This window comes from Schistocerca americana, chromosome 2, assembly GCF_021461395.2.
Source record: "Schistocerca americana isolate TAMUIC-IGC-003095 chromosome 2, iqSchAmer2.1, whole genome shotgun sequence".
NCBI classification, from domain to species: Eukaryota; Metazoa; Arthropoda; class Insecta; order Orthoptera; family Acrididae; genus Schistocerca; species Schistocerca americana.
The window spans coordinates 432374425-432391498 of NC_060120.1; the positions used below are offsets into that span (position 1 = coordinate 432374425).

General features: G+C 39.0%; 2 protein-coding genes across 2 annotated transcripts in view; one reads left to right on the forward strand and one right to left on the reverse strand.

The window, feature by feature from the left end:
- LOC124595667 (zinc transporter ZIP10) overlaps window positions 1-4927 on the forward strand; it is a 311075-nt gene extending 306148 nt beyond the window's left edge. Inside the window, exon 10 of the mRNA XM_047134512.1 lies at window positions 3023-4927. Coding sequence (XP_046990468.1) covers window positions 3023-3163 — 141 coding nt within the window. The 3' untranslated portion in view covers window positions 3164-4927. The remainder of the gene's footprint in view (window positions 1-3022) is intronic.
- Window positions 4928-8655: 3728 nt separating this feature from the next.
- Window positions 8656-17074, reverse strand: part of LOC124595974 (T-cell activation inhibitor, mitochondrial-like) — a 338719-nt gene continuing 330300 nt past the window's right edge. The window contains exon 10 of the mRNA XM_047134917.1: window positions 8656-9139. Coding sequence (XP_046990873.1) covers window positions 8905-9139 — 235 coding nt within the window. The 3' untranslated portion in view covers window positions 8656-8904. The remainder of the gene's footprint in view (window positions 9140-17074) is intronic.

Sequence of the window (17074 nt, forward strand, 5' to 3'; positions counted from 1 at the left end):
CAACTTCAGTTTTATAGCTCCAGTAATTAAAAAATGCAATAAATCCATTTAGAAAGCTAGGAGAGATTCATTTCACTTGGCAGAGCAGATAAGCTTGCATTAACATCTGACTTAAAAATGAATGTGCATCACTTAGCTCAAATGTGATGGACACTGAGGATCTCTGGGAAAAGTTTTAACTTATCATACATTGCACTCTGGACAAGTGTGTACTGACTAATTTTATTAAGGATAGGAAAGATGCATCTTGGTTCAATAGTATTCAGAACATGCTGATGAAACAGATTGTTGTAACTGTAGTTCAGAAAAGGGGTACTAAAATTCAGATAGGCAACCTTCTATAAGCAGAGCTACATGATGAGCCAACATATTATGACCATATCCTTAACAGCATGTTTGTTCACTTTTGAAACACAACACAGAAGCGATTCTGCTGGCATGGATTCTACAGGTCCCTGATAGGTTTCCTCAAGTTTGCAGTACCAAATGTCTCTGCACAGGTCATGTAATTCCCATTAAACAGGCCAACAGTTTGAGGGCCTGAAACTGGCCCTGATAGTGGCCCACATGCGTCCATCAAGCTCAAGTCTGGCAAATTTGGTGCCCAAGCCATCAGTGTAAGTTCACTATCACGTCCGTCCAACCACTGTAGCATGATTCTGGTCTTGTGACATGGATAGTTATTGTACTGGAAGATACTGTCACCGTCAATGAAGGTATAGAGCATCTAGTAGTGCACACAGTCTGCTGTAATGTTCATATAGTTCACAGCTATTGTGTTGCCTTCGATTACTACCACAGGTTCCATGGAAGCTCAGGTGAATATCCTCCCATGGGCTGCTCCACCTGTGGTGGGTGCATTTTTTGAGTGGCAGTTCAGGTGGATGATAGCCTATCCAGACATGAGTATTAGCTTTGTGTAGCAAGAAACGTGATTCACCTGACAAGGCAACATGTTTCCATTGATTCACAGTCCACTCTTCATGATCCAATGCCCATTGCAATCATATCTGACGATGACATTGGATCAACATGCAAACACATAGGGGTCATCTTCTGTGGTTACCCCATGTTCAAAAACATATGCTAAACTGTGAGCTCCAAAACACTTGAACCTGCATTGCCATTGTACTCTTTCATCAGATCTGCCCCTCATCCCACCTCTCCTGCTTTGATACCAAATGAACAGTGGACCAGCTTCACCATTTCTCATATGCTCATTTCCAGGTGCTGGCCATTACAAACTGGCCATTGCCGTAGTTACTTACGTCAGTGAATTTCCCCCATTTGTGATCTGTGCCATTAGAATGATTCTCCATTCTGTTCAACTTATATACATTCCTTACTGCATCCCATGCTCGCAATGCAAATCGAGTGACATTCAGTCTTGTGATGGTAGTACTGTTTGGCATTGGTCCCTTTCTGAGTTTGCATTTCTTACAAAACTTCCATGAAGTGAACAGTTCCAAGCAGCTGAAAAAAAAACCACAGCTTATCCCATATATAATATCATCAGAAGAATGTATGAAAAATTACATATTTAAAACCCTCAATGTCAGTTTGTTGCAGGATCCTCAAGCATAGTCTAATCTTAAACAGAATGAGTTTTCTGGAGGAGAAAAGCTTTTGTCGATAAATCACCATGGATATAGGAAGCACTGCTCATGCAGAAGACACTCTTTTTTTGGACACATCACAAAACATCCTTCACACTATGAATGCAGGTCAATGGGGAGATGCCATATTTCTGGAAAGGGTTCAACACTGTATCACACAGTACAATTTTATAAAAGCTTCAAGCATACAGAACAGCTTCTCAAAGTGACTGGCTCCATGAGTTTTTGATTACATGAATAGAAACCAGTACATTCTCCTGGAAAGGACGTGTTCTTCAGAGCAAAAGGTAATGTCAGCATTGTCCCAGTGCGATAGTGCCACTCTTGTTCTCCACACAGATAAACAGCTTGTCAAATAGGATGAATAACAATGAGTCTGTTCAATAATGATTTTTTTCTGTACAGAGAAAGTCATTTTGAATGACTGTAGGGGATTCTGGGTCACTTGACTAAAGTTCTATTTGCCATGATGAATGGCAGCTTGCATCATATGTGGGTAGATGTAAGATGGTCCAAATAAGTAAGACAAACATTCCTGTAATGCTTTGAAGACAGCATTAATCATCTGCTGATTGATTCAGTCACATTAATTAAATACCAAGGTGTAATGCTGCAAAGCAAGTTAAAGTGTAACAAGCACATAGTGTCAAAAGTAGGAAAGGCAAACTGGAAGCTTTAGTGCATCAGGAGAATTCTGGGAGAGCTTACTACACCTATATAGGAGACTGGACTTATGCAACCCATTATTGACTATTGTAATGTTTGAGATCATCATCAGGTGAGACTAAAGGAAGATAGTGACGCATTTCACAGGTTTGCTGGGTCCAAAGCCGAGGTCCTAGGTATAATTTTCTGCCCAATGTTTCATGTCTTACTACGATAGGTTATACAGAGAGGTACTTAAATTCTCTGACATAAACTTATTCAGTCGAAAAAAGAACATTTTTCCATCTGAACAAAGAGGTTTTAATGATCATCAGTGTTTGGTTTTGAGTACACACAGTATTAGATCATAATCAAATATGAAACATAATTTACATAATTTTTATGGGATACATCCTTCTCATGCTACTCAAACTAAAATATGAATATCACAAGAGTTAACTTTTGTGGTACTGCCTTGATTTAAGGAACAATGGACATGACAGTTTTGCTAACACTCACAACTTCTGCTATTTTCATGCTTATTATGACCGAAAAAAATCATGTCACCAAGAAAGTAAATGCCATTAACGGTGTGCCTTTGGGTATTCCGCCAAATTTTTGTGTCCATTTTATGCAGTGCATAATCAGTTACACTGAGATCATAAGTAAATACCATCTCTGACTTCTTGCACAGTAAGGTTATGCTGTCTTCAAATCTGTCTCCTTTCATGTGTAACAAATGTGTGTGTTTATTGTTGCAGTTGCCGGAAATGAATTCCAGCTGTGAAGACCCTCCTACCATCAAGGATCTTATCATTCATATTTTGGGTATTGCTGTCGGTGGTGCAATAATGCTTATTATAGCTCTGTACGAGGAGAAGCTGGGAACACTTTTCAATTGAGTTCCTTGACTGAAAGAGCAGTGTAAGAAAGATGACATACTCTATCTTCAGTCTTCTTCATTTTACTTTCATCCAATTTACTCACATGTGTGCATAAAAAACTGATTGAAGACAGAGCACTTTTCATCACTTACACAATTCTAAAATAATTGCTGATGACAGCTCAGCATACCAACCAAACGTTTCTGTACATGTCCTCAATCATGGTTTTGAGGATACATTGAACTATGTTATATAAATTGTTTGTAAATATTAAAGAAGTACTGTGATAAAATGTAATATAAGATGTTATTTCCTCTGTTATGTGTGTTTTGGAACATTGGCTGTGTTCAATACTTCTGTGTGCAGTTGATTCATTAATTTCTTGTTTTAATGCTTACAAACAAACTTAAATTTTTGAAATTCTTCATTGCATGAAATTTTGTATCTTCTCTGATGAAGCAGTAAATTAAAAAAAAATATTAGTGTCTTCAGTGTACGGTAATTCTACAGATTTATTTTTCTTTTTATTATGATTTGGGTACCTGAATTGTACAGTTATTTTTTGTTTTTCACTTGTTTTAATGCTCACAGAAATAGGGTCAGTTCAGTCAGCTGTGTGTTATCAATGTGACCACATTGTGTGTTTTACATATGAATTTCTGTTGCTTGGATTATCTCATTATATTTAATTTTTCATAATTCATTTCTTAGGCTGCACTAAACAACTTTAGAGATGAAATTTCCTGTTAGTTTAAAACATACATCTCTTCTCAAAGATCTGCACCAAATTAGAGTGAGAAAAATGCTGTACACACTTTTGTAATTGAAGAGTGGAAAAGGAAACTGTTATGTCAAACCTGACATTTTCCAGGAGAGTGAAAAAAACAACGTATCTCTGTACATAACTGATAAGGTATTATGATAAATCAAAATTATATGTTCATCATATAACAGCAAAAAATTAGACAAATTAAAAAATAATACTTTATTAAGAACATTTTAAGTGCCATACCAGGAAACTGAATGATTCTCACTGTCAAAACACAGTTTGCACAAGTTTCTTCCTGCAAAGAAGAAAACATCACCCAACCATTGTTAATAATGCTATTTATTTACACAAATAGTGCTAACAAGTTCTATCTTCAGACGAGTGTTCATGTTTATATTACATTAGTTGCTGGTTGTTTCTTCCGATGACAACTGTAAACAACATCAGATGTAATATAAATGTGAACAGCTGTCTGAAGGTGAACCTGTCACTTTGAAACTGGTAATGACACTTTGTCTAAATAAGTAGCATTATTAACAGTGGGTGTTTTCTGTTCTTTTTCTTTGGAAGAAACAACATGTATTAAACTTAGGAACTCCAGCACAGTTTGGCCTGAAGTCCCTGAATGGTTTGGCATCTATCTCAAATCTAGGAACATGTAACAGATAACCAAGAATGCTAACACTGAAAAATCATTTTGTGAAAAAATGGCACTTAAAATATTTTCCATTTCTACTCTTCATCTGATTTCATATCTTTTGTTTACATTTTAAGAACACAGAAACTGAGTGAATCTGCTGTCCATGTTGTACATTATATCACCTTTCTGAATGTTGTGTCTTACTTAGCTTCAGACTATAATTCCCCTGCATATGTTATATACCAGAATATGGCCATATGTTCCTCCATGTTCAACTGTATTGTATGTGACAATTTGTTTGCTACATGTTGTGAAGATTATATTTTTAAAGTTTCTCAGACATTGTAGAAATAAATATATTTCCTAAAAATTGTATACCCTTTTATTAAGAACTGTTTTCCTATACTCCTTTCTCCTTCTGACAAACAAAAACTTGCTCATGAGTGATTTGTTTCAAACATTAATTGACTTCACATTCTTCATGCAGTCCACAAACAACATAAAGCTTGAATTAAGTAAACCATTGTGCTGATTAGTGTATTAGGGCCTCAGTAGCAAATACAGCCCAAAGAATCTTACAACATTTGAGCAGTTATTTGTATCTATATGCAGATTACACAAATCTGACTTCATCATAGCTATCATTATTTTATACTGCCTAGCAAAAAGAAAAAAGAAAAAAAGAAAAGGTAAGAAGGACACAAAATTAAACTTCATAGGTTAAGTGAGAAGGTATATGATGATATTTCAGTGATTACACTATTGAGTCAAATTTAAAGAGAACCCAACTGTATGGGCCACTTATCGATGTGGCAATGCACACTCTCTGGGCTACATGCATGCACTAATTTGGTTGTGAAGTGTGTAATGAAGTCGTCATATTCTCTCCTGAATCAAGCTGCCCCACAACTGCATTTACTTGTCTTTGATATTCTGGATACTTGCAGTGGGATGGAGCTGCTCCCACATGTGTTCTATCAGGCTGCTGGCCACAGGAGTACCTCAACATTACACAACTAGTCCACAGAGAACTGTGCCCTGCATGCACAAGCATTATCCTGTTGAAAAATGGTTGTGGTAGTCAAATGTGGGTGACCAAGAACTTGACGACAAATGTGCCTGTCCCCACATTCCCATGCAATCCAACATCAGGCCATAGTTGCTTTTTTTTTTTGCGCAATTCAACCAGCCAGCAAAATAAAGACACAATGAGGACCCTTTCAAGCTCTGTCAGGTGTTAACACTGTCTAACATGAGTATGTGGCATCTCCATGTCCTTCACAATTGTTTCTCGACATCTTACACTGTTCATGACCCTTATCTATCCTACCAGGCCTGGTAGCAACACTAAAAAACAACAGTAATAATGTACTCTGGTAGCTCTTCTACCTGTGTTTCAACCAATGACCAATGTTGAAACCTGCCTGATTCAGTACACTCCTCCATCCAACTGTCACCCACCCCAACTATCCCCCAAATCACTCCTTCCTAAAATTCCAGAATTTCTTAACCTTGAACCTTGCCTCACCAGGATTCCTAAATGCCTCAACACGTAAACTAACCTTACATCAGTGGAAAGAGCTGCAATCCATCACCTCAAAACTGATCAGAACCTTGTAATCTTACCTGCTAACGAAGGCTCCTCCACTGTTCGAACAACAAGTATTACCTGGTGGAAGGACTCCTCCCGCTGTCAAATTTATCCACTTACAAACCCTGCCACAGTGACCCCATTCCACACACACACACACACACGCACACACACAAACACACCACACACCTCCTCACCCCTACCACTCCCTGCACTCCTACTTTCTACATGCTTCCTAAAGTCCGTAAACTCAATCACCTAGGACGCCTCTTTGTGACCAGTTACTGTGCCCCCACTGAGAGTATCTCTGCTCTTGTAGACTAATACCTTCAGCCTATTACCCGCAATCCACCCCCTACCCTCCTATACAAAAGATACCAACCATTTCCACCAATAAATCTCCACAGTTCGTGCCTTTTTTCCCCTCCCCCCCTCAATGGTGCTCTGCCCGTCACTATTGATGCCACCTTCCTTTATACTAATGTCTCTAATGCTCATGGCCTTTTCGGTACTGAACACTAGCTTTCCCAATGCTCGACAGATTCCAAATCTACATCCTCCTTCCTAAATGCTGTGATCAACTATATCCATATATCCACACCCACAATTATTTCTACTTTGAAGCCATTACCTACAAGCAAATCTGGGGTACAGCTATGGACAATGCATGGCACCATCCTACGCCAACCTATTCATGGGCCATCTACAGGAATCCTTCCTAAGTGCCCAGAATCCCAAATGCCTCATCTGGTTAAAATTCATTGACCATACCTTCATGGTCTGCCAAGAATCCCAAACCACCCACTTGGTTAAGATTCACTGATGATATCTTCATGATCAGGATTGATGGTGAGGACACCCTAGCCGCATTCCTCCAGAACCTCAATGCCTTCTCCCCCATTTGCTTCACCACCCATCAAGCCACCTTCTTCGATGTTGGCTTGCATTTCAAAGATGGCTACATCAGTACCTCCATCTATATCAAACCTAACCACCAGCAGTACCTTCACTCTGACGGCTGCCACCCATTCCATTTCAAGAAGTTCCTACCATACAGCTTTGCCACTCATGGCCGTCACATCTGTAGTGATGAGGAGTTCCTCTCAAAATACACTGAATGCCTCACTGAGGCCTTCACAGACCATAATTATCCTCCCAAGCTTGTACAAAAACTGATCTCCCATGCCTTATCTCTCTAATCACCCAACTGCTCCTAAAGTGTCACTGTCTGGCCACAGAAGAGCATTGCCCTTGTGACTCAGTACCACTAAGGACTGGAGCTGAATCACATTGTCAGGGTTTCAATTATCTATCGCCATGCCCTCGAATGAGGAACGTCCTACCAACCACCTTTCCCACCCACCCCACAGTAGTATTCCACCGCCCACTGAATCTACACAATATCCTCACCCATTCCTACACATCTCCTGCTCCCAACCTCTTGCCTCATGGCTCACATCCCTGTAATAGACCTAGATACAAGACCTGTCCTGTATAGCCTCCCACCACTACCTACTCCAGTCCAGTCAAAGCATCATCTTCCCTTCAAAGGCAGGGCTACATGTGAAACCAGTCATGTGATCTACAAACCAATTGCAACCACTGTGCTGCACTCTATGAGGGCATAACAACTAACAAGGTGTCTCCTCAGGAATGATAATCAACAAACTGCAGCCAAGAAACAGCAGGACCAACTCATTGCTGAGCACGCCACCCAACACAATGTCCTTCATTTCAATGACTGCCATCTGGATCCTTCCCAGAACACCAGCTGTTCTCAATTGTGCAGTTGGGAACTCTCCTTGCAGTAAATCCTACATTCCCATAACACTCCTAGCCTCAACCTTTGTCCTTACCCTCTAGCCCCCTCCCTGTTCCTATTCCAGCACTACACGGCCCTGTATTCCACCAATGCACTCACAGTCTTTTTACATCTCTCTTTTTCTGTTAAACCTCTCCCCCTGACACTCTCCATCTAGTCTCCCGACTGTACCTAGCTGCCCTACTCTGCTATACCTGCCTCTCCCCGCCCCAGCCTCCCTTACCCCCACCAACCAGTTGAATTTCTCATCATGCACAGCTTTTTGCATGTGGCCTCAGCATCCAGAGAGTGTGGTCTTGTGTGTGTGTGTGTGTGTGTGTGTGTGTGTGTGTTCTATCTCAGACGAAGGCCTTGTTGGTCAGAAACTCATTTTCTGACAATCTTTTTCTTGTGCCGATCTGCGCGTCAGCATCTCCACTATATGGTGAATAGCAATTGTGCTTTTCATAGGATGGTTAATTCCATCCTGGATTTTCCACTGTAAAAAATAAATTAATTTTTTAAAAAGTGTGCGCATTTGCATGGTGAAAATGGTGGACGGTGAGGCAGGAAGATGGTGATATTTTCAAATGGTTCTAAATGTCAAGAAAATAAATTAATTAAAATGGTGCAAATTTGTGTTCAGCAATATGACAATAATCTGGACATTTTATCAGAAAATTTTTTTTCTATAAGAAGAAAAAAAATGTTCAACATACACAACTATTTTAATTTTCAGGTACATTGTGATACAAAAACATATTCTGTAACAATTTATCTTTCCTTTCACATTCTGAGCATTCATTTAATACTATACAGATTATATTTATATGGTTCACAATAATTTACTTGCTACAGAGTTAAGTAAAGCCATATTGTCAAATAACATTATCATTCTTCATTCTACACATATTTAAGATATTTCTCTCATTAATCAAGAACTCTATGAACAAAAAAATCAGATTTTCCAATTCCAGGGTATACACATTTCTCCACCAGAGAGAACTGAATAATAGTTTGTAACCCACAAGTGCACACCTTTCAGGACTGGTACAAGGACATCCACGTTCTTCAGCAACTGAGTGCAACATTCTATCATCAATTCAGGTGTTATGTTGTCATCTTTCTGTAGAGCTTCCAATTGAAATACCTCTTCACACTGTTTACAGAGGTCTCGTTCAATATGTTTGTCACTGAAATACAAAAGAGATGTATAAAAGAAATAGTAATAGCAGTAATGGAGAGTATATAAATATACTTGCATTAACTTGCAGGCAAATTTAACCAGTTCTCATCAATGTTCATTCCAGTTTTTAAGGATGCTGGTTCTTATAAGGATGAACTGACAGTGCAAAATACTATAAATGTTAATCATAGAAAAACTGTTTGTGTATTGTTTTCAAACACTGACAATGGACATTACATTGTGAGTGGTGACAACTCTATATTTCAAAAAAGTTGATTTTTCACAGTCTCCACTACACATATATGCGAATGAGATGGTGAAAATAAACATTGCTTTCTTTTAGAATATTTTGTCTGCTACAATGATACAGGGAAGTCCTAGGTGCAATACATACAACGTCAAAGAATTGAGCAGTTAACAGGCACATAAACAAGACAGAAAGCTTTTGGACAATATGTCCCAAGCAAAGAACATACAAAATCTTAGCAATGATTCCAATCTTGTTTATGTGCCTGTCAACCATGCAATAGCTCCACTATACAATAAGCAGTTACCTTTTTGCCTTACATACTGAAAAATCACGGTAAAACACATGAAAGAGGCCAGTTGCAACATGTATTCACTTGAATAACAAATATACTTAACATACATAAAAAACAGGTGAGGCAATACTGACTCTACGACTTATCTTAGAAGCTAGATTGAGGAAAGGCAAACCTACATTTCTAGCATTTGTAGACTTAGACAAAGCTTTTGACAATGCTGACTGGAATACTCTCTTTCAAATTCTAAAGGTGGCAGGGGTAAAATACAGGGAGTGAAAGGCTATTTACAATTTGTACAGAAACCAGATGGCAGTTATAAGAGTCGAGGGACATGAAAGGGAAGCAGTGGTTGGGAAGGGAGTGAGACAGGGTTGTAGCCTATCTCCGATGTTATTCAATCTGTATATTGAGCAAGCAGTGAAGGAAACAAAAGAAAAATTCAGAGTAGGTATTAAAATCCATGGAGAAGAAATAAAAACTTTGAGGTTCGCCAATGACATTGTAATTCTGTCAGAGACAGCAAAGGACTTGGAAGAGCAGTTGAACGGAATGGACAGTGTCTTGAAAGGAGGGTATAAGATGAACATCAACAAAAGCAAAACGAGGATAATAGAATGGAGTCGAATTAAGTTGGGTGATGCTGAGGGAATTAGATTAGGAAATGAGACACTTAAAGTAGTAAAGGAGTTTTGCTATTTGGGGAGCAACATAACTGATGATGGTCAAAGTAGAGAGGATATAAAATGTAGACTGGCAATGGCAAGGAAAGCGTTTCTGAAGAAGAAAAATTTCTGAACATCGAGTATAGATTTAAATGTCAGGAAGTCGTTTTTGAAAGTATTTGTATGGAGTGTAGCCATGTATGGAAGTGAAACGTGGACGATAAATAGCTTAGACAAGAAGAGAATAGAAGCTTTCGAAATGTGGTGCTACAGAAGAATGCTCAAGATTAGATGGGTTGATCACATAACTAATGAGGAGGTATTGAATAGAATTGGGGAGAAGAGGAGTTTGTGGCACAACTTGACTAGAAGAAGGGATTGGTTGGTAGGACATGTTCTGAGGCATCAAGTGATCACCAGTTTAGTATTGGAGGGCAGCGTGGAGGGTAAAAATCGTAGAGGGAGACCAAGAGATGAATACACTAAACAGATTCAGAAGGATGTAGGTTGCAGTAGGTACTGGGAGATGAAGAAGCTTGCACTGGATAGAGTAGCACGGAGAAATGCATCAAACCAGTCTCAGGACTGAAGACCACAACAACAACAACATATAAAAAACAAAGATGCTGTGACATACCAAACGGGAAAGTGCTGGTAGATAGACACAATAAAAAAACACACAAACACACGCACAAATTTCAAGCTTTTGCAACCCAACGTTGCTTCATCAGGAGAGAGGGAAGGAAAGGGAAAGACGAAAGGATGTGGGTTTTAAGGGAGAGGGTAAGGAGTCGTTCCAATCCCGGGAGTGGAAAGACTTACCTTTGAGGGAAAAAAGGACAGGTATACTCTCTCTCTCTCTCTCTCTCTCTCTCTCTGTCGCTCTCTCTCTCTCTCTCTCTCTCTCTCTCTCTCTCTCACTCACACACACACACACACACACACACACACACACACACACACATACAGACACAGGCAGACATATGTAAAATCCCTCAAAGGTAAGTCTTTCCGCTCCCGGGATTGGAATGACTCCTTACCCTCTCCCTTAAAACCCACATCCTTTCGTCTTTCCCTCTCCTTCCCTCTTTCCTGACGAACCAACCTTGGGTTGCAAAAGCTTGAAATTTGTGTGTGTGTGTTTTTTATTGTATCTATCTACCAGCGCTTTCCCGTTTAGTAAGTCACAGCATCTTTGTTTTTTATATATATTTTTCCCACGTGGAATTTTTCCCTCTATTATATTCATATCTTACTTTAACAGTTTGATAATTCACTTACAATATAGAAAATGATGATAATTTTTAAGAGCAAATGCCATTCATACAAGTTTGAACTGAGGGACATACATGCTTTGTTTAAACCATGTTAAAAAAATTGGCATGATTAGCACCTGCATTCATTGCAGGTAATGATCATGGGCTGTTATTGTGGAAACAAATTATAAGTTAGGGAACTGTTATACACTGTGGAATATTTAGTTTACTTTGCACTCCAGTTTGACTTCCATGATAAAGCCACAGATATCATGAGTGCTTGCCAGTAACAGGGTTCCCACAGCCAGCGTACTCCACTTGATAAGGACACCGGAGAGCTATCCAGTGTAACTGCCCTAGTGCCTATAGTCCAGGAAGATGATCAGGATGAATGATGCTGAGATTAAAAACCCAGAGTAGGCATTATCTCACAGTCCTCCTCATCATAGCCAAGGGCCAGCAATGCCTCCATGTTGATTCCGCAGACTAATTATTCAACACATATAATCTGTCATTTAAACTACCTAATGTACAAAGAGAAGGCTAGGGAGTTGAAGTTCTTTTAACAGGTGACCTAAAGTACACTGTACACAAACTGGAGTCAGTGACAAAGTCACAGAGATGTTCTGGACCTTACATGAAGATGTGTGCAAAAATAATAGCAAACGTAACAATGAATACAAGCAAAACAATGTCATGTGCTTTTTCAGAGCAAGTATAAATATTACACTTCAAGAATTTTGTACAAAAACCATGGGATTTATGCTGGAAACTGTGTTCTTCAGCTTTCCAAAAGAAGTGGCAAGAAGTAGTGAAATGCAGGTCTGCATAGTATATTGTTCTATCATAAAATCATAAGAAATTTTGATGACACATTAGCAATCTCAGGCAGAATAATTTCAGCTTTCTGAATGAGTATGTTATCTAGTTTGTTGGTCTCTGATATTAACTTGTATCTTGTCCTATGCTGCTATGTATTTTGGCCTAAGATCTTGGGTAACTTCACTGTTTAATCCTTTCCAAAGTATCTGATCAAGTATACTCATTCTCTCCTTCTAATAAATGAAGCAGCTTTCTTCTGAAAGTTCAAAATACTTTCATCTTTCTGTATGTGTCTTTCAAATCACTTTCACAGTTTTGTGTGGTAATTACATTTTTTCTATCTTTAGCTAACTGAAGTGTCTTTTTGAGTAATTCTAGCCAATTTAAAAGTTATATTCTGTGAGTCTTAATATATTCTGTGAGTCTTAATTTACATCTGATTTATAAAAGGCAAGACCAACACTGCTAATCATCCTCTCTCTTCATACAAGCCTTTAAGAAAATGCAGTTTACATCACTACCCTTGCCACCTACCTACATCTTTATTTTTTTTCCTAGTCTTGTACCATATGGAAAGGAAACTTCCAGTTTTGAAAATTCAACATTCATGATTTTTACAGTTTTGCATTACCATCATGTCCACTGCTGTTAAACACATAAAATAGTCTTTTTTATTATTCTATTTGGATTCAGATTTTTTAATTCTGGTCAAAAAATTAAAAAAAAAACATATCATGGTACATTAAGGTGGCCATTAGTTATTGGTAATTTTCTAAGAGGTTAAAGTAGTACAATTCCTACTATATAATCATGTTATGATCACCAAAAAATAGAGTCTGCAAAATTTCTGCTAAATAGGACAACTGCTAGGCAATCCCCAAACACCCTGAAGTAGTATAAGCATTGATTAATTCCATTCAAAAATTGTACACAATTTCCCATCTTATCCATTTGTTTTTTGATTCTAAGAAACTTTATCATGGGGAACATCAAAGCAACTGCTGCAGTTCCAAGGATACATTTTCTGAAAAACAGGAAAAAATGCACACAACTTCAATAAGAGAAACACATTTAAATTTACAACATCTATCACACCAAAACACAAGGTGAGCACACAAGCGCTGATAGAAAGCTCCAAAGCTGAAATCGTTATCGGTACAGAAAGCTGGCTGAAGCCAGAGATAAATTCTGCCGAAATTTTTTCAAAGGCACAGACAGTGTTTAGAAAGGATAGACTGCATGCAACCGGTGGTGGCGTATTTGTCGCTGTTAGTAGTAGTCTATCCTGTAGTGAAGTAGAAGTGGATAGTTCCTGTGAATGATTATGGGTGGAGGTTACACTCAACAACCGAGCTAGGTTAATAGTTGGCTCCTTTTACCGACCTCCCGCCTCAGCAGCATTAGTGGCAGAACAACTGAGAGAAAATTTGGAATACATTTCACACAAATTTTCTCAGCATGTTATAGTCTTAGGTGGAGATTTCAATTTACCAGATATAGACTAGGACACTCAGATGTTTAGGATGGGTGGTAGGGACAGAGTATCGAGTGACATTATACTGAGTTTACTATCCGAAAATTACCTCAAGCAATTAAACAGAGAACCGACTCGTGGAGATAACATCTTGGACCTACTGATAACAAACAGACCCGAACTTTTCGACTCTGTAAGTGCAGAACAGGGAATCAGTGATCACAAGGCCATTGCAGCATCCCTGAATATGAAAGTTAATAGGAATATAAAAAAAGGGAGGAAGGTTTATCTGTTTAGCAAGAGTGATAGAAGGCAGATTTCAGACTACCTCACAGATCAAAATGAAAATTTCTGTTCCGACACTGACAATGTTGAGTGTTTATGAAAAAAGTTCAAGGCAATCGTAAAATATGTTTTAGACAGGTACGTGCTGAATAAAACTGTGAGGGACGGGAAAAACCCACCATGGTTCAACAACAAAGTTAGGAAACTACTGCGAAAGCAAAGAGAGCTTCACTCCAAGTTAAAATGCAGCCAAAACCTCTCAGACAAACAGAAGCTAAACGATGTCAAAATTAGTGTAAGGAGGGCTATGCATGAAGCGTTCAGTGAATTCGAAAGTAAAATTCTATGTACCGACTTGACAGAAAATCCTAGGAAGTTCTGGTCTTATGTTAAAACAGTAAGTGGCGCGAAATAGCATATCCAGACACTCCGGGATGATGATGGCATTGAAACAGAGGATGACACGTGTAAAGCTGAAATACTAAACACCTTTTTCCAAAGCTGTTTCACAGAGGAAGACCGCACTGCAGTTCCTTCTCTAAATCCTCGTACAAACGAACAAATGGCTGACATCAAAATAAGTGTCCAAGGAATAGAAAAGCAACTGAAATCACTCAACAGAGGAAAGTCCACTGGACCTGACGGGATACCAATTCGATTCTACACAGAGTACGCGAAAGAACTTGCCCCCCTTCTAACAGCCGTGTACCGCAAGTCTCTAGGGGAACGAAAGGTTCCAAATGATTGGAAAAGAGCACAGGTAGTCCCAGTCTTCAAGAAGGGTCGTCGAGCAGATGCGCAAAACTATAGACCTATATCCCTGACGTCGATCTGTTGTAGAATATTAGAACATGTTTTTTGCTCGTGTATCATGTCATTTTTGGAAACCCAGAATCTGCTCTGTAGGAATCAACTTGGATTCCGGAAACAGCGATCGTGTGAGACCCAACTCGCTTTATTTGTTCATGAGACCCAGAAAATATTAGATACAGGCTCCCAGGCAGAAGCTATTTTCCTTGACTTCCGGAAGGCGTTCGATACAGTTCCACACTGTCGCCTGATAAACAAAGTAAGAGCCTTTGGAATATCAGACCAGCTGTGTGGCTGGATTGAAGAGTTTTTAGCAAACAGAACACAGTATGTTGTTATCAATGGAGAGATGTCTACAGACATTAAGGTAACCTCTGGCGTGCCACAGGGGAGTGTTATGGGACCATTGCTTTTCACAATATATATAAATGACCTAGTAGATAGTGTCGGAAGTTCCATGCGGCTTCTCGTGGATGATGCTGTAGTACACAGAGAAGTTGCAGCATTAGAAAATTGTAGCGAAATGCAGGAAGATCTGCAGCGGATAGGCACTTGGTGCAGTGAGTGGCAACTGACCCTTAACATAGATAAATGTAATGTATTGTGAATACATAGAAAGAAGGATCCTTTATTGTATGATTATTTGATAGCGGAACAAACACTGGTAGCAGTCACTTCTGTAAAATATCTCAGAGTATGCGTGCGGATCGATTTGAAGTGGAATGATCACATAAAATTACTTGTTGGTAAGGCGGGTACCAGGTTGAGATTCATTGGGAGAGTCCTTAGAAAATGTAGTCCATCAACAAAGGAGGTGGCTTACAAAACACTCATTCCACCTATACTTGAGTATTGCTCATCAGTGTGGGATCCGTACCAGATCGGGTTGACGGAGGAGATAGAGAAGATCCAAAGAAGAGCGGCGTGTTTTGTCACAGGGTTATTTGGTAACCGTGATAGCGTTTCGGAGATGTTTAGCAAACTCAAGTGGCAGACTCTGCAAGAGAGGCGCTCTGCATCACGGTGTAGCTTGCTCGCCAGGTTTCGAGAGGGTGCGTTTCTGGATGAGGTATCGAATATATTGCTTCCCCCTACTTATACCTCCCGAGGAGATCATGAATGTAAAATTAGAGAGATTCGAGTGCGCACGGAGGCTTTCAGACAGTCGTTCTTCCCGCAAACCATACGCGACTGGAACAGAAAAGGGAGGTAATGACACTGGCACGTAAAGTGCCCTCCACCACACACCATTGGGTGGCTTGCAGAGTATAAATGTAGATGTAGATGTAAATAATGAGAACAATTATTTCCTATGATACGATTTTTTTAAAAAGTTGAGTGTTTTTACAGCTTTCAGCAACAATCTGTAAATCACAATTTCTTAGATTTTATTGTAATCTTGGATGAGTATGATACCTCTTTATGTATACAACTGTCTACTGACTTCTTTGGATACCACTTTTGTAACAAGGCTCATGATCCAAACTGAAAGTTTTTTTTAGAAGGATGATGCAGGATAAAAGATGAGAATTTGACATTTGGAAAGAAAGAACACTCACTCTGATATAGATGGTACCCCTTCAGTTGATATTTTCCTTTATTCTCATCATCATCTATGCCTGCTAGTAACATAACTGTTGTTGCTGTGCTTATTAATGTTTCTGATGTTTACTGAATGATGACAGACAACTTTTGACTGTTGGCACCAGCAATGTGTTCCTGGTTGATGATGAAGCATTTGCTTCTTGTGGAACAAGCTGTGAGTGTCAAGACACTAATTCTTTTCTTTATATGTCATTTTTCTCCTTGCAGTTTCAACGGGACTAGACTTCAGTGATCTTTCTTCCTTGTGTTTTAGTTTTTGATCTGCACTAACCACGAAGGTTGACTGTCCTTTAGCACTCAAGAATTCAGAACTTTTCATTTGTTCCAAACCATCTAAATAAGCTATGTCAAAGAGGTTCACTGTCATTTCCATAAACTACTTGTTTCTTCCTTTTTCCTTCTCTAAAGTTTTCCACTGTGGTAAGCTTTACAAGTCTTAAACTGTGGAAGAAAGGATTTAAAACTTGCCAGTTTGAAAGTAGT